At 35.5% G+C, this 24752-nt stretch overlaps 2 protein-coding genes across 9 annotated transcripts in view; one reads left to right on the forward strand and one right to left on the reverse strand.

Moving 5' to 3' along the window:
- LOC121738506 overlaps positions 1-23355 on the reverse strand; it is a 62057-nt gene extending 38702 nt beyond the window's left edge. Inside the window, exon 1 of one of the 2 annotated variants that reach the window (XM_042130604.1) lies at positions 23286-23355. The gene's annotated coding sequence lies outside the window, so the exon portion shown is untranslated. Of the gene's footprint in view, positions 1-1157; positions 1229-23285 lie in introns of those variants that run through there. The other variant, XM_042130605.1, reaches the window with a different exon arrangement.
- Positions 187-24752, forward strand: part of LOC121738503 (sodium/hydrogen exchanger 3) — a 43561-nt gene continuing 18995 nt past the window's right edge. For 4 of the 7 annotated variants that reach the window (XM_042130594.1, XM_042130599.1, XM_042130595.1 and 1 more), the window contains exons 1-2: positions 292-377; positions 23295-23411. In XM_042130594.1, coding sequence (XP_041986528.1) covers positions 327-377; positions 23295-23411 — 168 coding nt within the window. In that variant the 5' untranslated portion in view covers positions 292-326. The other 3 variants (XM_042130596.1, XM_042130597.1, XM_042130598.1) reach the window with 3 other exon arrangements.

The following is a 24752-nucleotide window of genomic DNA, read 5'->3' on the forward strand; positions in this document are numbered from 1 at the left end:
AAATATAAACAAGATAATTAATGCTTTCACCACAATATACATTAAAGTGTTACGTACGGGATCATGGTGTGGATGCGTCCATAGATTATGTTGAACACGAATCTTTAAACATAATCTATATTTAGCATTACTTGGTAACACAGTGTGCGGGCGGCTTTAGGGCGGCGCGCGCAGTCAGCGCTCGGCACTCGTCAGTCGCCGCGCTACCTGCCGCGGTCGCGTTTCTCGAGATCGATACCACCGCCTCGAAACCCCATAATTCTATCATAATCGGTAAAAAACCCATTTTTTCTATCTCCATGTAAACCCCCTTAGTGGTATTTTAGATGTGCGTAAAGAATTACAACAAACATGGCGCCGTTAGAACACCTGATGTCGTGAGTCCCGGTTTTGTTTGTTTGTTTGTATGTTACGTAAAGGAAAGGCCGTGTCTAAATGGAATCGATAAAATACATTATCGATACAAAAAGCGGCAAAGTGGGAGCTTCGCTCGATGTCAATTTTTTTTCGTCTAAGTATCATTTTTTCCGATTGTACTTAATATAAAAATCAATTTATAAGACGCATCTATCATAATATTATGATAGTTAAAATTTAATGAGATACTTTTACTTTTAACTAGCTTTTGATTAGAAATTACTTGTAAACATAAGAATCTTCTAACAATACAATCACCTCTCAAAATTGATCAACATTAGCATCACATGTACAAAATGTAATAGATATTTGCCAGTATTCCTTCCTTTATTTACAACTTAATTGTAAATGTACATAATGTGCAAATAGGTTCAAAATATTCCCCTTATATAACCACAATCCTTGTGACGTAACGTGGACAAGATGGTCCAATGAAAAATTCATTCATCCAGGCTCTGAAACCGACCTAGGTCCGGACTGAGCCGGTCAATTTAAAACGTAGCAAAATTGTAGCCTATTAAAAACAAATAAGTTTTATAAAGTCTATCTAGAAGGTTTGTTTATGTAATCGCGAGGACAAAATCGATGTTTATATCTATAAGTATAATCATTATATTAGTCAAATGTTTCTGTGCTTAACAACAATATTTGATAAGTAACATTAAAATAATAATAATAATTATAAGGGTCGTTGTTTATTTCATTCAAGAAAATTAATAAATACCTAAGTACATAAATACGCATCGTAACGATCTATTTTGATTCTTTCTGTTCAAGAACCAATCAACTTCTAAGTTTTATAATTGTAAATATGAAAGTTAACGGTATTTTTGTTACATCTTCATGGTTATTAAACCACTGATCTGATTTAGATGGTATTTACATATCCATCGAAATCTTTGAGTCCTGGAAGAACATGGGATATTTCAATAGGCTGTAATATTATAGTATGACAAATTATATACGGGGTGTAACAAAACAAAGTGATAATACTTTTGGGTGTATTTGTCCCTTATATTTAGTTTACTATGGAAGTACAGATCTACCAGGGCCTGTAGACAAGTGGCAAAGCGCTAACGCTAACGCTAGCGCTACAAAATGTATGCGATTTGACATAAGTCATCGCTTCGCCAGAGAATACTAATGTCAAATCCATACATTTTGTAGCGCTAGCGTTAGCGTTAGCGTTAGCGTTTTGCCACTTGTCTACGGGGGCAGGATCTGAGGGCAAATTTGGATGGCAGATTTTCAAAAAATATCCTTGATCATTGGATTAATTTTAATATATATAACGCATGTTTCACACACAGAATCAGCCGCTGTAAGGAAAATAAAATCGGCCAAGTGCCAGTTGGACTCGCGCACGAAGGGTTCCGTACCATTATAGAGCAAAAATAGGTATTTTTTTTTGTATGGGAACCCCCCTTAAATTTTTATTTTATTTTAATATTATTATTAATTATTAAAGTACAGATATAATATTAATATAGACCTTTGTTAAAATTTCAAGTACCTGTTGCCATTATTGATAAGGAGCAAAAAAGCCCAAAAAAGTTACGTTTGTTGTATGAGAGCCCCTCCCCTAAATATTAATTTTATTTCGTTTTTAGTGTTTGTTGTTATAGCGGCAACAGATATACATAATCTGTAAAAATTTCATGAGTCTAGCTACAGTGGTTCTTGAGATACAGCCTGGTGATAGACAGACGGACAGACAGCGAAGTCTTAGTAATAGGGTCCCGTTTTTACCCTAAAAAGGATCAAAATGTTTTATTCCAATTACCTTGATATTGCTAGTCAATTTATTTTCTCACTTTTTGCCATCTGATTCTGGTAGACCTATAGCAACCCCGGAAGAGCAATTTTTTTGTTATTAAGCGTCACAGCGTTCAGCGTCATGAATTTTATCATACAAAATTTAAACTTACTCTTTCAGCGTTGCTAATTTTACAGTAAACTCTATATAGGGGAGCTATACACATCCTATCATATTGGCTGTAATAACTGTAAACTTTTGTTGAGTCTATGTAATTAAGTTTTGGAAGTCTCACGATCAATAGAGACATAACTTACAGCTTACAAAAATGTTACTCGTAATTTTTCAGAATATGCTTCAAACCTATGATTCAAGCGGCAAACCGCGGGGCTATTAATAGAATTTACTACATGTTTTTAACCGACTTTTAAAAGAAGCAAACGACTTTAATGTTCAGCTGTAAATATTTTTTTGACAATATAAAATGTTTTGTGACTCGCCTCGTGGTGTGTACTAGTAATTTTTCAGAATAGGCTTCAAACCATTATCTTTATGCTTCAAACGGCAAACCGCGTGGCTATCCATAGAAGTTAATAGAGTTGTCAGTTTTAACCGAGTTTAAAAAGAAGCAGGTTCTATGTTCAGCTGTAGATTATTTTACAATAAAATGTTTTCCTTCATAAAATTAACCTCGTGGTTTATACCATCTATCTATATATTAATACGTGAGCCAAAAACTTTGTATCCCTTTTGACGAACAACAAAAAAATCATGAAAATCGGTCCAGAAACGGCCATAAATAGAGTTCCAGATCAGCTGAGTCCTAGAGACAAGAGACGAAAAATATATGATAAAGTAATTATTTTTTTACAAAATATAGGTAGTAGTCTCAGAACACGAAAATAAGGTAGTAGTCCTAATGTCGTTGAAAATAAGGTCGAATTTCGACTATTAGGCGATCTCTAGTATTATACATAAAACTATTAGTATCGGTTAGTAAGTCGACTTGAAGGAAGGCAGTAATCTGAGTAAGCGGCTTAGAGCCCTCTCGGTGAGCACAAGTACAGGTTTATGGCTAATACCTGGGAACTAGAAAGTTGATATTTTAAAGGAATAACTTCTTAAATTTTTTTAAAAATGTTTTCACGATAGAGTAATTTTTATGGTTCCGTTCCCAAAGGATGAAAACGAGTAATAGGTTATTACTGAGACTTCAATGTCTGTCCCCGTCTGGACTTATAAAATAAATATTTAAGGGGGGCGGGAAACTATACAAAAAAAAAAACACAATTTTTAGCCTATTTTTGCTCTATTACGATACGGAACCCTTCGTTGGCGAGTCCGACTCGCATGTGGCCGACTTTTTACTGCAATGTTTTCTAGAGCAGAGCTAGAGCTTGGTGCTGTACCAGCATAGACAGTTAAACAAAACGTTTTGTTCGACGTTTGACAACGTTTCTGTAAATATCTTATATCTTTAAACGAGCAATTCTTGTATATAATATAATTGGAATCTCGGAATCGGCTCCAACAATTTTCATGAAATCCATACTAATAAAATGCGAAAGTGTCTGGTCTGTCATACTAATAAAATGCGAAAAGTCTGTCTCTCTGTCTGTTACCTCTTCATGCCCAAACCGCTGAACCGATTTTGCTGAAATTTGGCATGGAGAGAGATACCTTGAGTCCCGGGAAAGGACATAGGATACTTTTTATATCTGAAAAATGTACGGTTCCCGCGCGATAAACTAATGTTGGCGCAACGGAGTTGCGGGCATCATCTAGTTTAGTGTATAGGGGGTTTCGGGGGCGATAAATCGATCTAGCTAGGAATCATTTTTAGAAAATGTCATTTTATTCGTGTTTTATCGAATACCGAGCAAAGGTCGGTCAAATACCTAGTTCTGTTATAAAATGTGCAACATTACAGATTTCGGTCGGATTATTTACTGCAAGTGCTAGTATAGCGCCCTCTGCTCCTTTGCGTAATATTCCCTATTCCTTGAAGCAACCAAACTATTGTTGCCCTACTTAAACTTTACACCCAACTTCACGCTATACCACGATACCGGTTTACTGAAGTATCCTGTTACTTCGCAAGAGTTTCCCCTCGCATCAAATTAATTCTAATACGGCTATTTGTATTGACTCACTATAGACAAAATATACAGGTGATGTAGAACCGGCGCATGTATAAATTCCCTTATATGCCCTTGATTGACGTTATTTGCAAGGGCATACTGTTCAAGATAGAGCTGCTAAATCATGGTGACAAACATCCATCTTCCCAAATCATCATTCCTAGTATTTTCAAACCCCAAGGTAAATAATAAAATAGGATGACTTCCAATGAGGGGGTAGTTGGATATCAAAAAGACGTTCTGTTTAAACAATAAGAACTTATTATTATTAAGTATATTACTTTGGTAATTTTACTCAGTAAGTATAGTAAACATTTCTTGTCATTATATTTGGTTACGTCGTTATCAGTTTTCGATTTCCAAAGAAAATGACTTGAAGCAATTTTATGAGCTATATCAGAACGCGATAAAATATAGTTTTAGTGCGGTTTTGTGCGAAATGTGTGGTACGCACGACATTCTACACTTGTTTTGTGAAAATATTTCAGGTAACTTGTAAGAAAACAACGAAAGTATTTCTTTCTTGTGACCGTAATTCTAGTAAGTACCGGAACGAATAGTACTATGATTTATAACATTTTAAACGTATTACATTTTTTATATTTTTAAATTATTTATTATTTACTTAATTAAAAAGTCATCAGTCAGATTAATAGGCATTGCGGTTTATTCAAATTAGTCACTAATTACAAATGTGTTCTAGAAGTAATAGTTTCGGTCACGAAATACGCAGGATTATAATAGTTTTTGAGGTTACTAAACTTTACCAAACCACAATAATATTATGTTTGGCTAAATTTTTTTTTTAATTAAGAGGCCGACTAACCCCTAAAGATCAAACATCGTCCCTCTCTCTTCACACTCACGCCCGTCTTTCATATGCCAGGTGAAAAAGGACGACGCGGATTCATCACCAAATTAATTTTTTCTCAATAACTCGATAAATATACAACATTTTAAAAATCCGCTAAGTCGATCTCTCAATGATAGAATTTTATACAATGTGTTAAAATATTAACTTAGTTCAATGCACGGTTATGGCAATAAATGAAAAATTCGTGGAAATTAGATGCACGTTTGTGATTTTTTTCTATCTACAAAATTTAAAGATATGGTGTTTTTGCTCAATTCGAATTCTCGGAAATATAATGTAGTATCTAATTTTAGAAAATGAAACAATTCGGGGCTTATTTCCAAGTATAAAAATGAATTATAAAATCGACACTTTAGGGTTAGTCGCCCCCTTAACTGTAATTAAATTAGTTTTTGACATACGTCGCATACATAATCTGTCAAACTTTTCATTAAATTTAAGTTTAATCATCATTAAATGCTTCTAAGTGCGGCGGGTAGAGTAAAGAACTATAAAGGTCCCATTATTATAGGATGCCGATCTTATGCGATCTTACTGCCCCAGGCCAGCGAAGCTACGTCTGCTTTTTCACTACTTACAAGTTCACTAAAATAAATGCTTTTATTTCATCAACCTTCTGCGATTCGATCGACTATTAATCTGCACTATTAATCTTTTTCCTACTTGAAGAATCATCCGTTTGAAAACCAACACTTTAACAAGATGGTTTTTAAGAGCCTGCTGTCAGAAATATCAAAGCACGCTAGCCCCGCCTACATACCCCGCTATCCTCCAATCGTGAATTTTATAATAATTCCATGAATCGTGCTCCCGAGCAATGTGCTTTACAGCTAATAGTGAACTGAACTAATGAACAATAAGAAACCCTTAAAATCGATTTTAACCCATTTTTTATGAAAATAGATTTTAAAATAATCGATTTTTTTAATTAATCGAAACCCTTACAATCGATTAAAAATATCGATCAGCACGAGAATTTGACACGAGTTTCACAGTTTTTACCCATCCCACAAAAGTGCTCAACGCCGCTAAAGAAGTTTTCACTTCAAAAACAAATTTAGACGCCTTTTGTTTCTAAGTTAGCTGCCACAGCCTATACTAGTATTTAAACAAGCTACAAATACCAAGCTCGCATACTAAGCAGCGTCCTAGTTAAGTCAATCTTACTCGTACAAGTAATTAATACTCCTATCGACTTTTGGTTGCCTCCAAGGCCTTTTACAAACTGGCTGGAAAATTCGTTACAAGGTTACATGAATTTTGGCAACGGTCAAAGACGTATGTAGTATAACTCCCGCAGTACCTAAACATGATATGTCTGACTAGTAAATTTTGCAGATTTGCGGATGCGGATTTTGAGAGGTTGACATCCGCGGATGTGGATGTAAAATGCGGTTTATAAAATTAAAAAGTATTATTTTAATTTTTATAAATGTGTTACAAAATAATAGTACAGGTTCCCTAGAACAAGTTTTTTGATTAATATCAAGCAAATTTTACGTGAGTAGCTTCATTTTGAAACACATTTTGAATAGAACAATCCATATTTTAGGACCATCAAATCGAAATATTAAATCATATTTATGTCTGTTAGCTACCACTTTCGCAGAGGAAATTGTTGTTCGTTTTATCAAAATGAAGCTGCTTACGAAAAATTAACTTGATAGTAATAAAAAAATTTTCTAGGGAACCTGTACTATAATAATACTTTTGTATTAAAGAGATAGTAATTTGTAAATGAAAATTACATTATTTCCCCTGTATTAACCTGATTTTTAAAGGTTTTATATACCAAAATGGTATATAAAACCTTTAAAAATTATGGGACCTCCCTTAAACATCAAGCGGGGATAATTCTTTTTATTTCGTGTCCAATCCACCGTGTGTGGTGTCGTTGGATAGGGTTTTTAAAAATATTACGAGTAATCCAAGATCATTTTCCGATTTAGGGATCCATTTGTGAAATATGCAATGTTTTAAAGAGGAAAAAATCGTTAGTGTCCAGTAGTAGGGGAGGGGAAGGTGCTAATTTTGTAGTCACTCGAGTGACTACAAAACTGATAAAAAAATAATAAGAGCGTTTTTTATTTTAGCGGTGGGTTCAGAAACTGCAGCCATTTAAAGTTTTTAAAAAGAAAATATATCCAGAAAATTGCTTATTTAGGTTATTTATAAATATATTTTAGACAACAAGGACTAAATCATTTAGTTTAGTGCAAAATAAAATATCTGCAAAGCTTAGTTAGGAAAATATGAAGCTTTATTTTTTATATTTTAAAATGTCGCTACAGGCTTACCTAACCTTTGAATTGTCAGTGCTTTATATGGAAGCTTCTTTGGGGTATACAGTATACTAAACATCCCTTATCTTAATCTGACAGATCCGATTACATTTCAATATTAAAAAAAAAAATAACCCACCATGTGAGAAATCTGATTTCTATACTATTATAACTAGACACATGTCGGAAGCCTATACAAGCTTAATCTGAAACGCTCGAGCTTGTCTCGAAATCCCCTCTTCCCCTCTCCAACTACAGTGTCTGGGACCTTCTACCAGCTATTAGCTAAACGGTAAATTCTGAAAAATATGTGGAAAAATTCACGGGAGTAGGAAATATGCTAAAAAGAAAATTAACACGGCTAAGAAGGCTTTATAAGCTATTGAGAAGGTATACAAAGTAGGTATACAAATTAATTTTTCGTTCAAATTCCTTTGAACGAACCTAACTAAGATGATGTTGTTAGTAGTGTAAAACATGTTATAATTGTATCGTCAATGAATGTACCATTGACGATACAAAACTTATCAAAAACTGGCGGTACTACGGAACCGGCCGGCTTTTTCGCTCCCATTGGTCATTTGTCACACGTAAACGGCACGCGCCATTCACAGACCCCGCCGTTTTTTTTTTCTTGTCGCAACTCGTATGACATTCGCATCCGCATAAAAATCCGCATTGAATTAATTAAAATAAAAGAAATTGCGGATGCGGATGCAGATGCGGATATCCAAATCTATGCGAATGCTCCGCATTTGCGGATGCGGATGCGGATATTCGGAACATCCCTGATGGAAAGTTTTAGAAATACGAACATGTAGAGCAGTTATCAACAACCCGCGGACCGCCGGGACTTTATCTGTGGCCCGCGTGATGTGAAACAATTTTGAAATTCACACCCACCGGCACAACAATGTGGTCGTCGTGAAAGTCACATTTTTTTTCATTATTAAATCATTAATTTTGAAGAACGTTATTTTTAAACAGTAAATTTTTTTTGTTGCGGCTCGCGACACCAAGACCAAAACATGTTTGTGGCCCGTATGAAAAAAAGGTTAGGGACCACTGACGTAGAGGCATTGTCTACAGTGCGTAAATCATTCTTGTCCAACTAGCCCTAGCGGTTCTCAAACTCTTTTATGGCGGAACCCTTTTAAGAAATGACATTTTAGACCGACCTACAAAAATAATGTTTTTCTTTGAATGAATCGCCTAGTTGCTGACAGCTAGTGTTTGTCGTCAGATGATATTTCTTTAAAAAATTGTTTATTGCTCATGGAGTAAGTAGTAATAGTACAAAGCCTTTGCAGAGTCTCAGGGCTCCGCAGAGTACACTTTAAGAATGGCTGACATAGCATAAAACCCATCATTAGCTTGCATAATTATCTTGTTTTTAGGGTTCCGTACCCAAAGGGTAAAAACGGGACCAAATTACTGAGACTTCGATGTCTGTCCGTCTGTCTGTCAGTCCGTCTGTCCGTCCGTCTGTCTGTCCGTCCGTCCCTCTGCCTGTCTCCAAGCTGTAACTCAAGAACCGCTATAGCTAGACTTCTGAAATTTTCACAGATTGTGTATTTTGGTTGCCGCTATAACAGAAAATACTAAAAATAAAATAAAATAAAAAGTTTTGGCCTATTTTTGCTCTATAACGGTACGGAACCCTTCGTGCGCGAGTCCAACTCGCACATGGCCGGTTTTATTTTCTACCATTTACGTCTTCTTAAGATTAATTTACATTGCGACTTACTGAGATAAAGTTCAGTTTTAATAGCTTATTTAAATAAAAATCATCCATTGCATCGACGCAGCGACCACATAAATCGACGCGTCACGTTGCAATGTCAACTGACCCTTGAGGTTAGGTAAAAGAGTAGAAGAGTGCAAGATGTCATGCAGAAGGACCATTATATGAAACGAAGAACTTGACCTTCCCCTGAACCGTGTTTGTCCACTTGTATAAAAAGTAATTTGTTTGTTGAAACGCAACAAGCACGAGAAGGTTGCAATTTATTGTTTAAGTTGGCAGTTGGCAACTTGGCACGTGCAATATTTTCTATAATTTACAGTTTAACACTCCCATGATCAGTTTTTCTTTAAATTACGAGACAAGAATAGCCTACCTACGGGTACGTTTAGAGCATTTTTGGGCGAGATACATTAAAACTTCATGTAAGTATGAAAAATTGTCTTAGGATCTAAATTATTCCTTATTCCTTCGTTATTTCGACAATACATTTTTCTTATAATATAATTATGGTGTTAAAATTATGATTTTAAGTCTCATTATTATTAATGAAGCCACCTTTAATTTCTCTTGCGGCATGCGATCGTTTCAGTAATAAATGAAAAAAAGTTTATTCAGTTATGGTGGGTTGCACCGAGGTTGCACCAGACGCGTGGTTATAGTTACAGTTATGGTTAATGGTTATAGTTAAGGCTAACTTACTTTAACATTAACTTCGATCACATAATTTGACAGATGTCTGTTGCTGTTGCGGTTATGGTTAACGTTAAGAAACGCTTACACGGGCAATTAATTGCCGGCGACACGAATGGAGCGATCGTGCAATTTAGTGGAGCAACATGGGGCAATTTTAATAAATTGCGGCGATACGAATTGACGAACATCCGATGGGTTCGTGTATGACAGTATTGCCTAGTAACTAGTTGCGGATTGTTGCTGCTTGTTGCCAAAAATTGCTTGCTGTAGTCGTGACGTCAAAGTTGACGAGAGTGGAGCAATTTTAGTTGCTTATATAAGCGTCCTTTTAAATATGGCGTCCATTATTGACTTTAACCAAAGATTTTACATTTTATATGTAGTTATAGTTAAAGTTATAGTTATAGTAAGTTGGTGAAACCCACCCTTACTCCTTTGTGAAATAGAATTAAGCAGAAACATTACCGCTTGTATAGTGGTGCATAAAATAAAAGTTAACAATGTTAAATGTTAATACATTACTAATATTATAAATGCGAAAGTGTATCTGTCTCTCTATCTGTTACCTCTTCACGCGCAAACCGATCAACCAATTTTGCTGAAATTTGGTACAGAGATACTTTGAGTCCCGGGAAAGGACATAGGATACTTTTTATTCCGGAAAATTGTACGGTTCCCGCGCGGTAAACGAGTTTAAGCGCAACGGAGTTGTGAGCGTCATCAAGTAACAAGTCTTACAAATCCAGTTGAAACAAATTTTGTTTCATTTTGGCTGTATGTAGTTCGTAGTTAGTTTGGCTCTTACTAACGGCCGTTCCCAATATTGGATCTATCTCTGGTTTTGCCCTACTAGAGATAGGAATAGCTCACAATTGACATTAATGTCTCTAATGTCTAATGTGGGCTGTTCCTATCTCTAGTAGGGCAAAACCAGAGATAGATCAAATATTTGGAACGGCCGTAAAATGTTTACAGTTACACAGCGAGTAACATATATTATACTGTCTACTAATATCTTTGTCTGTCATATTGGAAAAGTTAGATGATAGACAAAGGCAGAGTAGACAGAATGATAGAGTATGCCGACTTAGAACTGATGTTGAAATTTTTAAATTTGACGTATCATGACGAAAATCGTCGCTAGGGCTGTTAACTGTTACCTACAAATTTAAAAATATGACATATTCGATGGACGTGTTCCTCTTTGGTCGTATTGTTGTTTGTGTTTTGGCACATGCGATTAAAATTGTCAGAATCCAATTTTGAAATCTTTATTTTAAATATTTAAAAATAAATTATATCAGCCAGTGCGAGGCACAAATCACAATCCGTTCATAATCCTAGTGAAACCCGACGAATTTGACAGATATTGAAACCTGTCCGTTTCTTTGCAGTCGAACTACTGGTAGTTATGTCTATTGTGACAAAGGGGACGGAACTTGATTGATTAAGGCTGCGTAAATTATCCTTATCACCAAGGGAATATACCTCTATCATAAAGGCTTTATATAGTAAGTCGCCTAGGCAAATCTGCTGCCCATACTTCATCGTGTTTACGTGTAGGTTGTTTATCCTAGCTATTAAATTCGCTCGTAAACTTTCAGGCTCCAGTTGGAATAATAATGGAATCCCAGTGATGCGGAGGTCTGGGGTGCGATTCTCATACGATATCAAAATTCACAGTAAAGTTCGTTGCCCGATTATCATATACAGGGTGTAACAAAAATCACTTAGTTTTAATACTGACTTTAGGGTGTGTATGTGATAATACTTTAGGGTGTGTATGCGTTCCATGTAGAGAGTTCACCAAAGACCAAATTTTTTTTCAATTTTGTATGGGCGAGCGTCCCAGCGTCACGAGTTTCCTTATACATTTTTACAAAATTGAAAAAATAATTTGGTCTTTCAGCGCCGCTACTTTTTCAGTGAACTCTTCACGAAGAACACATTCACGTTTTGACTTTTGTTACACCTTGTATACAAATAGCCTTAAAAATCTTTAATGTAATGTAAACTTTTTCTGTTCATTAAAAATTATAATAGTACGCAAAAGCTTGTAAAGCTAGGAACACAATTTTAAAGAAGGACGTGGTTTGTTGTGCATAATGTAATGGACATAAAAATATAACTTTCGTACATTAGATATCCCGATAATCATAAAACATTAACATTTGCATTTAAATATGTATTACGAATCAAACACTTGAATTGGACCGGAAAACTATTTTTCCAAAAAAACGAGCTACAAATTTTTACGGAGTTGTTCCATTTATATTTTTATGGCATGTTTACATTATTCCAATCCAGTGATCTAATTTATAATCCAAATCCGGTTACTTTATTTCTGTAGTAATCTAGGATTGGATCACTGGACTGGAATAATGTAAACCCGCTGCTGGTTTCCTATTTTATTTTAACTAAAGCTTTTAACCAATCTAGATATACTTGCTATAGCTCGTACACGTGGAACCTTTGAACAATGTTGATACTTTACCTTTACAACTTCAGTTAGCTGGAGTCGTTTAGTGCAAAGTTGCAACTGTTTCAATTCAATTTAGGATTCGCAACGTAATGGTGCATGCACACTATGAATTTTATTATTAACGTAAAATTGTAAACATTGTTACATCGTAAAACTTATTTTTACAATGTAACAGTGCGTTTAAAGCGTTTTGGAGTCATTAATTGATTTATTTTGTACAATAATCCATAGCTTACCTATGCATAACATAAACAACAAATACAAACAAATTTTATAACTATGATTTACCAACAATAATTTAAAAACACCGAAACACTGTTTGTTTAAAACTGATCTCATAATTATTTAAAATCTACGTAACACTTGATTAATCATTTTGGTTGACACTGAACATGGCACAGTGCAAGTGCTACAGCGAAGTATCTTTGTTTTTATGATGATTTATTACATCATGAAAACCGTAATAGGTAATATATTATGTGCATTGAACTGCTCGCACTGGGAAACCACTGGGAAACACTGGGAAACTCCTTTATAACCAAATTACAAGTCACCCGCCGTTATTCCTTTAAAAAAATTGCTGACAGAATTGAAAATATATGAGCCACACTTTATCTTTCCAGCTCAAAACTGCTCAACGTGCCTAAATGGCTTTTCTGGTTTAAAATCGCATCAATTATTTGAAAAAAAAAACGCTCTATGCATACGCTTAGCCATATGACAATCATTATCTGTTAAGTTATCAAAGTATTGGACCAAAACAGAAACAACAAGGTGTCAAGGATTTTATTATATATATAGGCTAGTGTATATGATCCTTTATAAATATTATACTTCTACACGAAAGGCGGCCATGTTCCACAGTGCATACTGCATTCGAACCGCGGGAAATATAGATTGCGCCGCCGACTATTTTTAAACATGGAACTCTGATTGTTACCACTAACAATAAAATACTCAATTTATTGTATTGCATTTTTCTGGTTTTGTATTCTGTACACGTGGATAGTATAGGTATTATGCGATGTCAAGGACTCTATACAGGGTGTAACAAAAATAAGTGATAATACTTTAGGGTGTGTACATGTTCCTTGTAGAGAGTTCACTGTGAAAGTAGCAGCGCCGAAAGACCAAACATTTTTTTCACTTTTGTATGGGGAAACTCGTGACGCCCAAAAAAAAATTCGTCTTTCAGCGCTGCTACTTTCACAGTGAACTCTCTACAAGGAACACGTACACACCCTAAAGTATTATCACTTATTTTTGCTACACACTGTATATAGCGTGTAAAATGTCTATAAAATTGTATTCCATATTTAATATGAGTTATACGTAAACTGTAACAGAAGGCATAAAACTTCATATTGTTCTTCATAAACTTCATTTATAATATTGCGAACTTGATAGTTTCTCAGTCATTTTCTTTACAGTTAAAATATTTTTAAGAAATAACAATCTGTCAAGTATCCCACAAGAACATTTCGTTTACTAAACTATTTATATAGCCAACCTAATCACTATAGGTTTTGTAAACACACACATACAAAATTACGCCTTCCTATTAAGACCAGGACGTGATTCTTGATATTTTCGTCCTATTGGTTATCTCCATCTCGGTATACGTGGAATGTAATTACGCGCCACAGGGAGACGCCGCAAACGCGCCACGTTACAATAATTGGACCAATTATGTACTAACATTATACGTTTAGGCATACCGTATACGTGATGTTAGGCAATAGGCAGCTGATTGATATTATTATCTACAAAAATTATAATATCAAAACAAAAGACTTCTGTATTTTTCTACTTTAATCAAAATTTAACAATAATCTCAACGAGTGTGGCAAAGTGCGCCTACCCGGCAAGGTCGCCATATAGCTATTTTTCCATACTGCTGATTGGAAATCTTCAATCTGAAAAGCAATATGGAAAAATAGCTATATGGCGCACTTGCCGGGTAGGCACACTTTGCCACACTCACTATGCCTATATTTAAAACTGAATCCCTATTTCCTCTCGTCACGGCTCACGACCTCACGAACAGATTTGCCTATAAATGCAAGTTGCACCTACTAGTTCTACAACTCGTGCTACGCCGCGCTACGAAGGCTCTACGGCGCTACTCGTGCTACGCCGTGCTACGAAGGCTCTACAGCGCTACTCGTGCTACGCCGCGGTACGAAGGCTCTACAGCGCTACTCGTGCTACGCCACGCTACGAAGGCTCTACAGTGCTACTCGTGCTACGCCGCGCTACGAAGGCTCTACAGCGCTACTCGTGCTACGCCGCGCTACGAAGGCTCTACAGCGCTACTCGTGCTACGCCGCGCTACGAAGGCTCTACAGCGCTACTCGTGCTACGCCGCGCTACGAAGGCTCTACAGCGCTACTCGTGCTACGCCGCGCTACGAAGGCTCTACAGCGCTACTCGTGCTACGCCGCGCTACGAAGGCTCTACAGCGCTACTCGTGCTACGCCGCGCTACGAAGGCTCTACGGCGCTACAATTACATTAAATATAATGTTTGTGCACGAATTTTCGAGTAGCATCACTCTATTCATAGCATCACAAATTTTAATGAAAATTAAATAAACGTCTTACATTTTAAGTTTTATAATATTATAAGATGTTTATTTAATAACCATGCATAATATATAATGTTTTTTATCATACTAGAGATCGCCCAATGGTCGAAATTCGACCTTAGTTTTAACGACATTAGGACTAGTAGTCCTAATGTCGTTAAAACTAAGGTATATAGGCCTTACCTATAAGGTATATATAGGTAAGGCCTATATTTTGTAAAAAATATTGACTTTATCATTTTTTTTCAACTGTTGTCTCTGGGACTTAGCTGATCTCAGATTGGCCGTGTAAGCATTGTCTAATAGAATCTTAGATTCAATAAAAAAAAAACTATAATCCATTTTCAATTTGTCAACTTGTTGTCAACGGACTTCAACCATAAATAAAAGAGTATAATTCGTATGTATAGGCTTGTCACTCAGAAAATCTGTCATTTCTCATGTGTGTGTGTCGTAGTGTGTGTAATGTTTTATTTGTTAAAAAATGTATGATAAAATCATAATTTCAATATAATATTAGTTCCATGCACTCCTTCACCATATGTTTCCCCATTTTTCGTAAAAAGGGTTACAAAGTTTTTCGCTTGCGTATTAATATATATATATATATATATATATATATATATATATATATATATATATATATATATATATATATATATATATATATATATATATATATATATATATATATATATATATATATATATATATATATATATATATACTTGAATTAAAATTACCCGAAACTTTGAAGCCATTGTCTATTATGACGTAAAAACATAAAACTATAATATTATTATGAAAAAAGGATACAGCGCGCTGTATCCTCTCTTCATAATAATATCATGCAGTGACAAAAACAGAATAGATGTATAGCGTGTAGTATAGCGTCAAATTTTATTATGTTTACGACAAGCAGCTGGTAACTAAAGAGGAATTATTCTCTTCAGAGAAAAAGTGTTACAAGTTTGTAAACGAACTAACCAATATAAATACATCACATTTTGCAGGCAACGTCTAGAAGGTTTTATTAAAACAATTGACGTGTCATTAAGTGCACAACACTCTGTATTCATGAGCCCATGTCACGTCACCACCATCAGTGCATTCATTTACTTACATCATTCAACATCATCATCATTAGCATATCCAGTGACGACATAATACTTTCATATCGTGGTTTTTATGCTCGATCCTATCTGGTTCGAAGGGTTAAATCTATTCCAAGTCCTGTCCTGTCTCTCAAAGTATCTCTATACCAGGGATGATGCGAATATCCACATCCGCATCAGCAAATGCGGAGCATCCGCATATATTTGGACATCCGCATCTGCATCCGCATCCGCATTAAATCGATGCGGATTTTTATGCGGATGCGAATGTCATACGAGTTGCGACAAGGAAAAAAAGCGGCGGGGTCTGTGAATGGCGCGTACCATTTGCGCGTCACAAATGACCAATGGGAGCGAAAAAGCCGGCCAAGTGCGTATCGGCCTCGCACAATAGAGGGTACCTTAGTACCGCCAGTTTTTGATACGTTTTGTATCGTCAATGAATGTACAAAATTATAACATGTTTTACACTACTAACAACATCATCTCAGTTATATTCAAAGGATTTTGAACGAAAAATTCCTTTGTACTTCTCAATAACTTATAAAGTCTTCTTAGCCGTGATAATTTTCTTTTTAAATTTAGTATATTTCCTACTCCCGTGAATTTTTCTACATATTTTTCAGAATCAACCGTTTATCTAATAGCTGGTTTCTACCAGGGGGAGACACTGGACACCAACGATTTCTTCCACTTTAAAACTTTGCATATTCTTCGAATAATAATACTCGTAATATTTTTAAAAACCCTATCCAACGACACCACACACGGTGGAGTGGACGCAAAATAAAAAGACTTATCCCCGCTTGGTGTGTAAGGGAGGTCCCATAATTATACGTGGGAGAGCCATGCTTCGGCACGAATGGGCCGGTTCGACCGGCGAAATACCACGTTCTCACAGAAAACCGGCGTGAAACAGCGCTTGCGCCGTGTTTCGCCGAGTGAGTGAGTTTACCGGAGGCCCAATCCCCTACCCTATTCCCTTCCTTACCCTGCCCTATTCCCTTCCCTTCCCATCCCTACCCTCCCCTATACCCTATTCCCTCTTAAAAGGCCGGCAACGCACCTGCAGCTCTTCTGATGCTGCGAGTGTCCATGAGCGGCGGAAGTTGCTTTCCATCAGGTGACCCGTTTGCTGATTTGCCCCCTTATTTCATTAAAAAAAAATTAAAGGTTTTATATACCATTTTGTCGACACCGTTTATATGTATGTGCGTTCATGCCGAATTTCGGCTTCGTAGGCTATTCTCTGAGCGAAACCGCGGAGAAACAGACAGACAGACGGACAGATAGACCGAAAATATAAGGGTTCCTTTATTACGGAACGTGCATTAATTATTGTCTTGTGTAAATTAATCACTACGTGTTTGTTTGTGAAGAAAAAAGCGGCATTATTACTATTAAATAATTTAAGTATAATGATTTATGCTCCTATTTATAAATTCGTGTACTGTGTAACAAAAAAGTGGTAGAGGTTAATACAGGGGAATTAATGTAATTTTCATTTACAAATTATTATTTCTTTAATACAAAAGTATTATCGGTACAGGTTCCCTAGAACAATTTTTTTTATTACTATCAAGCTAATTTTTTGTAAGCATTTTCATTTTGATAAAAGGGACAACAATTTGCTCTGCGAAAGTGGTAGCTAACAAAGATAAATATGATTTAATATTTCTATTTGATGGTCTTAAAATATGGATTGTTCTATTCAAAATGCGTTTCAAAATGAAGCTACACAAAAAATTTAAAAAATTGTTCTAGGGAACCTGTACTATTATTTTGTAACACATTAATTCAAAATTAAAATACTACTTTTTCATTTTATAAACTATATTTATGTAGGATCCGAAACATCTGTATCCGCATCCGCATCCACGGATGTGAACCTCTAAAAATCCGCATCCGCATTCGCATCCGCGGATGTGAAAAAATCGGGATCCGCAACATCCCTGCTCTATACCATAGACAAAGGAAAGAAATTCTATGTGCATATAATCGGTTCAGCCGTTTAAGCACAAAGGTAGCAGATACACACACTTTCACTTTTTTAATGAAAATGAAAAATGTTTTATTTCTAAATCGGTTAAAAATTAACATCTCCAGAACGTCTACACGAGGCCTACCACCGGTTTGGTAAAATATTAGTAAGGATAAATATGAGTAACGTATAGTTTTATATATTTTTTTATATTATTTAAACTAGCTATCCCAGTGAACTTCGTGTCACTTTAAAACCTTCCCTGGACTTCTACGAATATTTTAAGACTAAAATCAGCCCAATCCATCCAGCCGTTTTCGAGTTTTAGCGCGACTAACACATTTGAAAATCCATTTTTATATATATAGATAAGGATGTAATACGATAAGTTCGGTACGTACAGTCGTTCACATCTCAGATATCCTTTTAAACCTTACTGCCATAGTAACACGATCGGAAAGTAGTAAACGTGTACAGAAACGTGTCAGTTACTGACCCGTTTGTGTTTTCATCCATGCGCACTATTTATAGAACTCAATGGGCTGAAATAATGCCTGCCGTAGGATTGTCTCTAACAGTTATTGTTTGTATGTTGGCACTATTGATATTGTTTTTATGTTGGCAGCAAAACAAATTCTATAGCACCGTGCCTAATTACCACCATGAATGTGCTGTGTATAGAACCATACTCTTAGTTACCACATATAATTGTCCATGGTCAATGTGGTGATGCTGCTTGAAAACGCCACAATATATCGCCTATTTAAAGTTTACAACTAAAGACGTGTGTGGAAGAATCAGATAACTAACATCTTATAACAATATAAGGACCTTTACTTACTTTTTCCTTATGATTATTTAGGCAAACCTTGTAATTTCCTACTTCATCATCTGGCTAATATATCTATTATCTAGCTATACATACAGTCCACTATATTTTTATTTCAAATCATTTTTCCGGTCTTTAGGCCTCCATTTGTGCAAAAAAACTTGCTGCGTGCTTTGATATAAATCTAATTGTGTGAACTTATTTGAAGGAGCATGCAAAATAAGGATTTATTTTAGTTTTATTTCTGTAGTGTTTGCGAAATTACTTTGTACTATAATGTAGCTTTAACCACAAGGACTTCTTATTAACCTAGAAAAGTGTTGTAAAAACACTTTAGAAAATGTTCGTTAACTTAGTAACTTAAGCTAATTATTAATTTCATTTATAGGAAAGATTTAGTTATTATCACTATTAAAATGATATAGGAATATATTTAGGAACTAATAATATATTGTTTTAACAATGCTATGAAATATTTGCGACATTTTTACATTTGGCCACGATGGGAAAATGTGCCTATAGTAGACAGTTACTCAATTTTGGTGACCATCGTTGTCATCGTCCATGGCATATCGTAAAGAGAGCTTTATGTATTTTTTAGGGAAAAGTCAACTTTCGGGACTTTAGAACAGTAATTCAGATTATTCTTCCTACTCCTCCTATTTTCTTCTCATTAATTTCGTTGCAGGTCCAAAGACAGCTTTAGCATGTCCCTCGGGCTCTTTGAGATGAGGGTTTTCGTGGTTGGATACCTCTGTCGATCCTGGCAACACAGGAGATACTGTGGTGGGAATGTGTGGTGGGCCAAAGCCCGTTTAAAAAAACAGTAATTCAGAGTTACAAGTCAATGTTCGAGACTTCTAGAACAGATCAATGTAGCCTCTTTCAGAATTTATGTGGGCAATGACGGTAGCTAGTCTCGACGGAGGCGCCAGTCGCGCCGTCGCCGACTATAACGACCTAAATATGCGTGTCATTTCGTACAACGTCCATATTTGAATGCCTAAATACTAAATTATTTAGTGAGTTGATGTATGAACAGAGACATAAAGCTATGTAACTAAAGAATCTATATATTAATACGTGAGAGAAAAACTTTGTAACCCTTTTTACGAAAAATGGGGAAACGTAGGTGCATGAAATTTCGCACAGTTATAGTTTATATGGTGAAGGAGTGCATCGAGCTAATGTTATTTTAAAATTATGCTTTTATCATATATATTTTTAACAAATAAAACGTTACACGCACTACGATACTACTACTAGAAAAATGACAGATTTTTTAGTGACAAGCCTATACATACGAATTACACTCTTTTATTAATGATTGAAGTCTGTTGACAACAAGTTGACAAATTGAAAATGGATTATTGCATAGACTATAATGGATTATTGTTTTTTATTTAATTATAGATACTATTAGACAATGCAGTCTGAGATCAGCTGAGTCCTGAGACAAGAATTGAAAAAACTATGATGAAGTCAATATTTTTTACAAAATATAGGTAGTAGTCCTAATGTTGTTACAAGTAACGTCGAATTTCGACCATTGGGCGATCTCTAGTTATATTTTAATTTGGAAAACAGGGGAATAAGTAATAACATAGTTTTTTAATTCAACACAGCAATTAAATTTTCTAGTTTTTCTTTACCTCTAAACATTTTTTTATTTCCTCTCTTCTCTTTGTTTGGTGCTCGGGAAAACTTATTATGTGCTACGTGCGTATAATATTAGTACTTACGTTTTAACTTTTACTATTTACAGACGATGGCTGTTATATTATTCGTGTTTGTTGTTATAATAGTTTGTGAACCAAACTATAGTTTGTTTGGTTTGAATGTTATTATTGGAGGGAAACCTTGCAACATAAACTACAATCTTCAACAGCTGTAATATGAACAGAAATTTATTATTGTTGTAATGGTCTTTTATCAAACATCTGTAGCAGAGTTATTAAGTTGTTGGTCTTCAAGTTTTAATAATAGAACATAATATTTTGTGATAACAAAATTGAAAAATAAGTACAGTGTAAACTCTATATAACGACACTGAAGGGACCGTGCATTTTAAGACGTTATATGGAGTTGTCGTTAAATGGAGAGAAGAAAAATCAATACTTTTTCGTCATTATACAGTGATTTTCTTTTACTAACCGTATTTACAGTTTAAAGGTTTATGTATGTCTGAGAATATTATGATAACGAATAGATATTAATAATCCATGACTCCTTATTATTAGTTAGGGACTAGGGTCTAAAACAGCCTAAACGCGCAATCAATCTCAATTTGTAAACAAAAGGACTAATTTCTTAGAAAGTTCAGTATGCATGATGCCGAAAGTTGAGTTTACTGCGGGCTAGGATAACAATGCGACAAAAAATAAACGTACACAGCTGCGCAGTTTTTACTAATTTTAGTAATTTAAAAGGTACTTTTTATTGTTCAATTGTTGTAATGCTGACGTTATTGAGACTGCGTGTGATGCTATGTAGAGTGTACCATTGTATGGTAGACAAGCTAAACCAACCAAAGTCAATTGACTTCGACGCTTTAGAGAGTTTGTCGTTAAATAGAGTGACGTTACATGGACTTTACACTGTATTCAACAGAAAATCTGTGACTAAAGATGCATTGTTGGAATGTGTGTTTTTAACAGAATCATTTGTAACAGAGTTGTAAATGTTGGTCTAAAAAACAAAATCTGTAACAGAGTTGTTTGAGTGTTGGTCTTCAAGAAAGCAACTGTCACAGTGTTGTTAAATGTTGGAACTACTTAATCTCGGCAGCTTTCACAAGCCACTTGACACCAAGTCGGTCGGATAAAAGTGGGATAAGATCTATGACGTCACACTCTGGTGTTGAATTTTAAACGCGATATTTCTATTTAAAATTCCGCGAGTTTTTAAAGTTAACTGTCAAAAATTGCGTTTCTTTTTAGCTTTGCATGATTTTTTAACGAATCCTAATCGCATAAAGGACCACGACAAAAAATATAGACAGCCAAACAGTAATCCTCCGTCTTTTTTAAAAACTTAAAAAAATATTATATCAAATAAAACTGCTATAGATTAGTCATGGAATTGCCTACTTTGAGTATTTATATAGAAAGTTTTGTTATTTCTCCTACGTTTTAATATGCACAATAATCGATTTACTTAATAAAAAGTGTGTAAGTGGAATTTGCACGCATTCTACGACCTTTCTCATTAACATTCAGCAATCAGCGTATATCGAAGTGTATTATCAACGGTTGGGCGTCATTATTAGTGGCGGCTCTATCAACTTAAGACATAGGTACGTTCATTCTATGGTTCATTCCATAGACTTAATATATACTGTCGTAGTTCATTCGGATTTTACCTCTGTTAGGCCTTTTATTGTTATACAGGGTGCAGTTTACACCGAAATGAAACACAACAAATAACAATACACGACTCAACGATACGTAACAGCGTTACAAAATTAAAATTTCCAGCGACGTCTCGCAATTTGATATTTCCATGTTGTATTGTTTTTATTACGCACCTCGATTGTTTATGAACTATCTCTTAAACTTACGTATAATATAATGTTTAAGGGTTAGTTTACGTGTGTTTTAAATTTTTACCTATCATAGGGCTTTTATAGCGCCACAAAGGTGTTTAATTATCATTTTTACATATTTTGTGTAATTTTTACCTCTGATATTTGGCCTCTGGCCTTTATAGCGCCGTGCATCCTCATGAAGATTGTCGTCATACAGACTTTAAAGTTGAAACGAAAGTAACTCAAGGACTGTAGTAGATAGTGTTTTCCCTCAAGTATCTTATGGCCTTGTATGGGTGTGCTCGTATGAAGAAAATGACGTCACCAAATCTAGTTGACATTGGATACTGTTGCATCTGGGATGTTGTAAACAAAGAATAAGTTGACGTCACTGAATTGTCTTTTCCACGTATTCTTCTATTGTGTACTAGAAGAATTCCCTTTCCTCCTGCTACTGTATTATTAAGTAATAATTTACACGAAGAGGCTGCATGTAACAAACATATCGTGTCACGTGTGCGGCGCAAGTGTCGCGTCTATAACTCCGCACTTGATAAAAGTCTTACTTAAAATTGGTCTTAATTGGCTAAAGCGATTGGTTGATTTTCATATCCAAAACCATTTCAGACTTAAAGGCCCCTTTACACGTTGGACTATGATGGATAACCATCACCGTTAGCGAAGCTCATGTCATCATATACCTGTTGAGCACAATGAATTTCGATCATGAACAATCATAGAGTAATAATATGTTGTGCACTTAATTCGTAATCGCTTTTAATGGTCCATAGTAGGCCAACGTGAAGACCATAACTCAAATGACAGATTACAGACCATGATTATATGACGTCATACCTGTTGCAGGCACGCGGGGATGGTGTGATCGGGATGACGTCACTGAAGCACGGCGTGAACTTGAGCCGGCGGGCGTGCAGGCTGCTACTGCTGTTGCTGGTCACCGCCGCTGCTAATCCCATCGAAGTGAGTATCAGCTGTTATCCATACTATCCTAACTAATATTATAAATGCAGAAGTGTGTCTGTCTGTCTGTTACATTTTCACGCTAAAACTGCTGAACCGATTTTTATGGTGTGCAGATACTTTGAGTCCCGGGAAAGGACGTAGGATAATTTTTATCCCCAAAAAAAGGTCCGGTTGCGCTATAAACGAATTTTGGCGCAACGCAGTTGTGGGCGTCATCTAGTCGTTCATAGTTTCAATGCCCAAACTGTGTTTACGCTGGACCAGATAATTTAAGTGACAGGCTGCCAGAATTGTGCATAAACATTAGTTTCCTGGCACTCCGTGCGTGCGCGCATCGAAATGACAGTTGATATTCCAAAAACGCAAAAAATAAGAATTGCTTCCCAATGTGCAAGTAAAATCCGAGAGGAAAGTTCGAATAAATTGAATGTTTCAAACTGGCCGGCAGTCTTCTCTTATACGTCTTCTATCATAAGAAAAATTTGTTTAGAAAACCATTTGTATACGAACGGAATTTAACAAGCAATAAAACCATTTTAGGAATTCAAATATCCAATTAATTTCCTCTATTATATTCGTTATTTGTGATTTGAAGGGTCTATAGTCTATACTCTATTCAAACGGCAGTGTATAATTTTGGTACAATTTACATAACAACTAACAAGCGTAATAACAAATTGTTGACAAGTCGCGTTTCTTAGAATATTAAGCACAAATTCTTATTTCTAACAAGTATGACCTATCTTTTCAGTGCCCTTATTTTGTATCTGTATAATTTACTAGAACATGTTCGTCAGTCAATACCTTAGTTCCTTGTCCTTGTGTTTTTCTCTACAATGAAATTATTACTTTTAGAGTCATGTAAACCAACTATTCAGTACGCAAAGAATCACTATAATTATAATGGCAAAACTTTGCGACGCAAAAATTGCTGAGCGGGTTTTGATGAAATTTGACGTGTAAGTTAAACGACCAAGTAAAAGGATGAAATTTTGGCACAGACAAGAGACATACAGTAAACTACAACACGAAGAAAGTAGGACACTGTAGGAAAATGTACGATTACCGCGGAATACAGATTTTACGCGGGTGGACCTGCGTGCTGTAGCTAGTTATGCCCAACAAAGTAACTGAAGCGTCGGATTCCTCTTAGTTTAATCGTTCGCAATAAAAGAAGCGGTTAACGAGTTGTTTCAATTTTATTAGCGCGCCGACTACTGCAGACTGCGGTAGTAAAGTTGAATTGTTCAAGTGTAGTAGTTCTGTTTTAAATGGTTTAGCTTTGGATTACAATTCGTAGAAGTAATTCTTAGTAAATAGAGTAAATACAGTACCCGA

This window comes from Aricia agestis, chromosome Z (assembly GCF_905147365.1).
Source record: "Aricia agestis chromosome Z, ilAriAges1.1, whole genome shotgun sequence".
Lineage (NCBI taxonomy): Eukaryota > Metazoa > Arthropoda > Insecta > Lepidoptera > Lycaenidae > Aricia > Aricia agestis.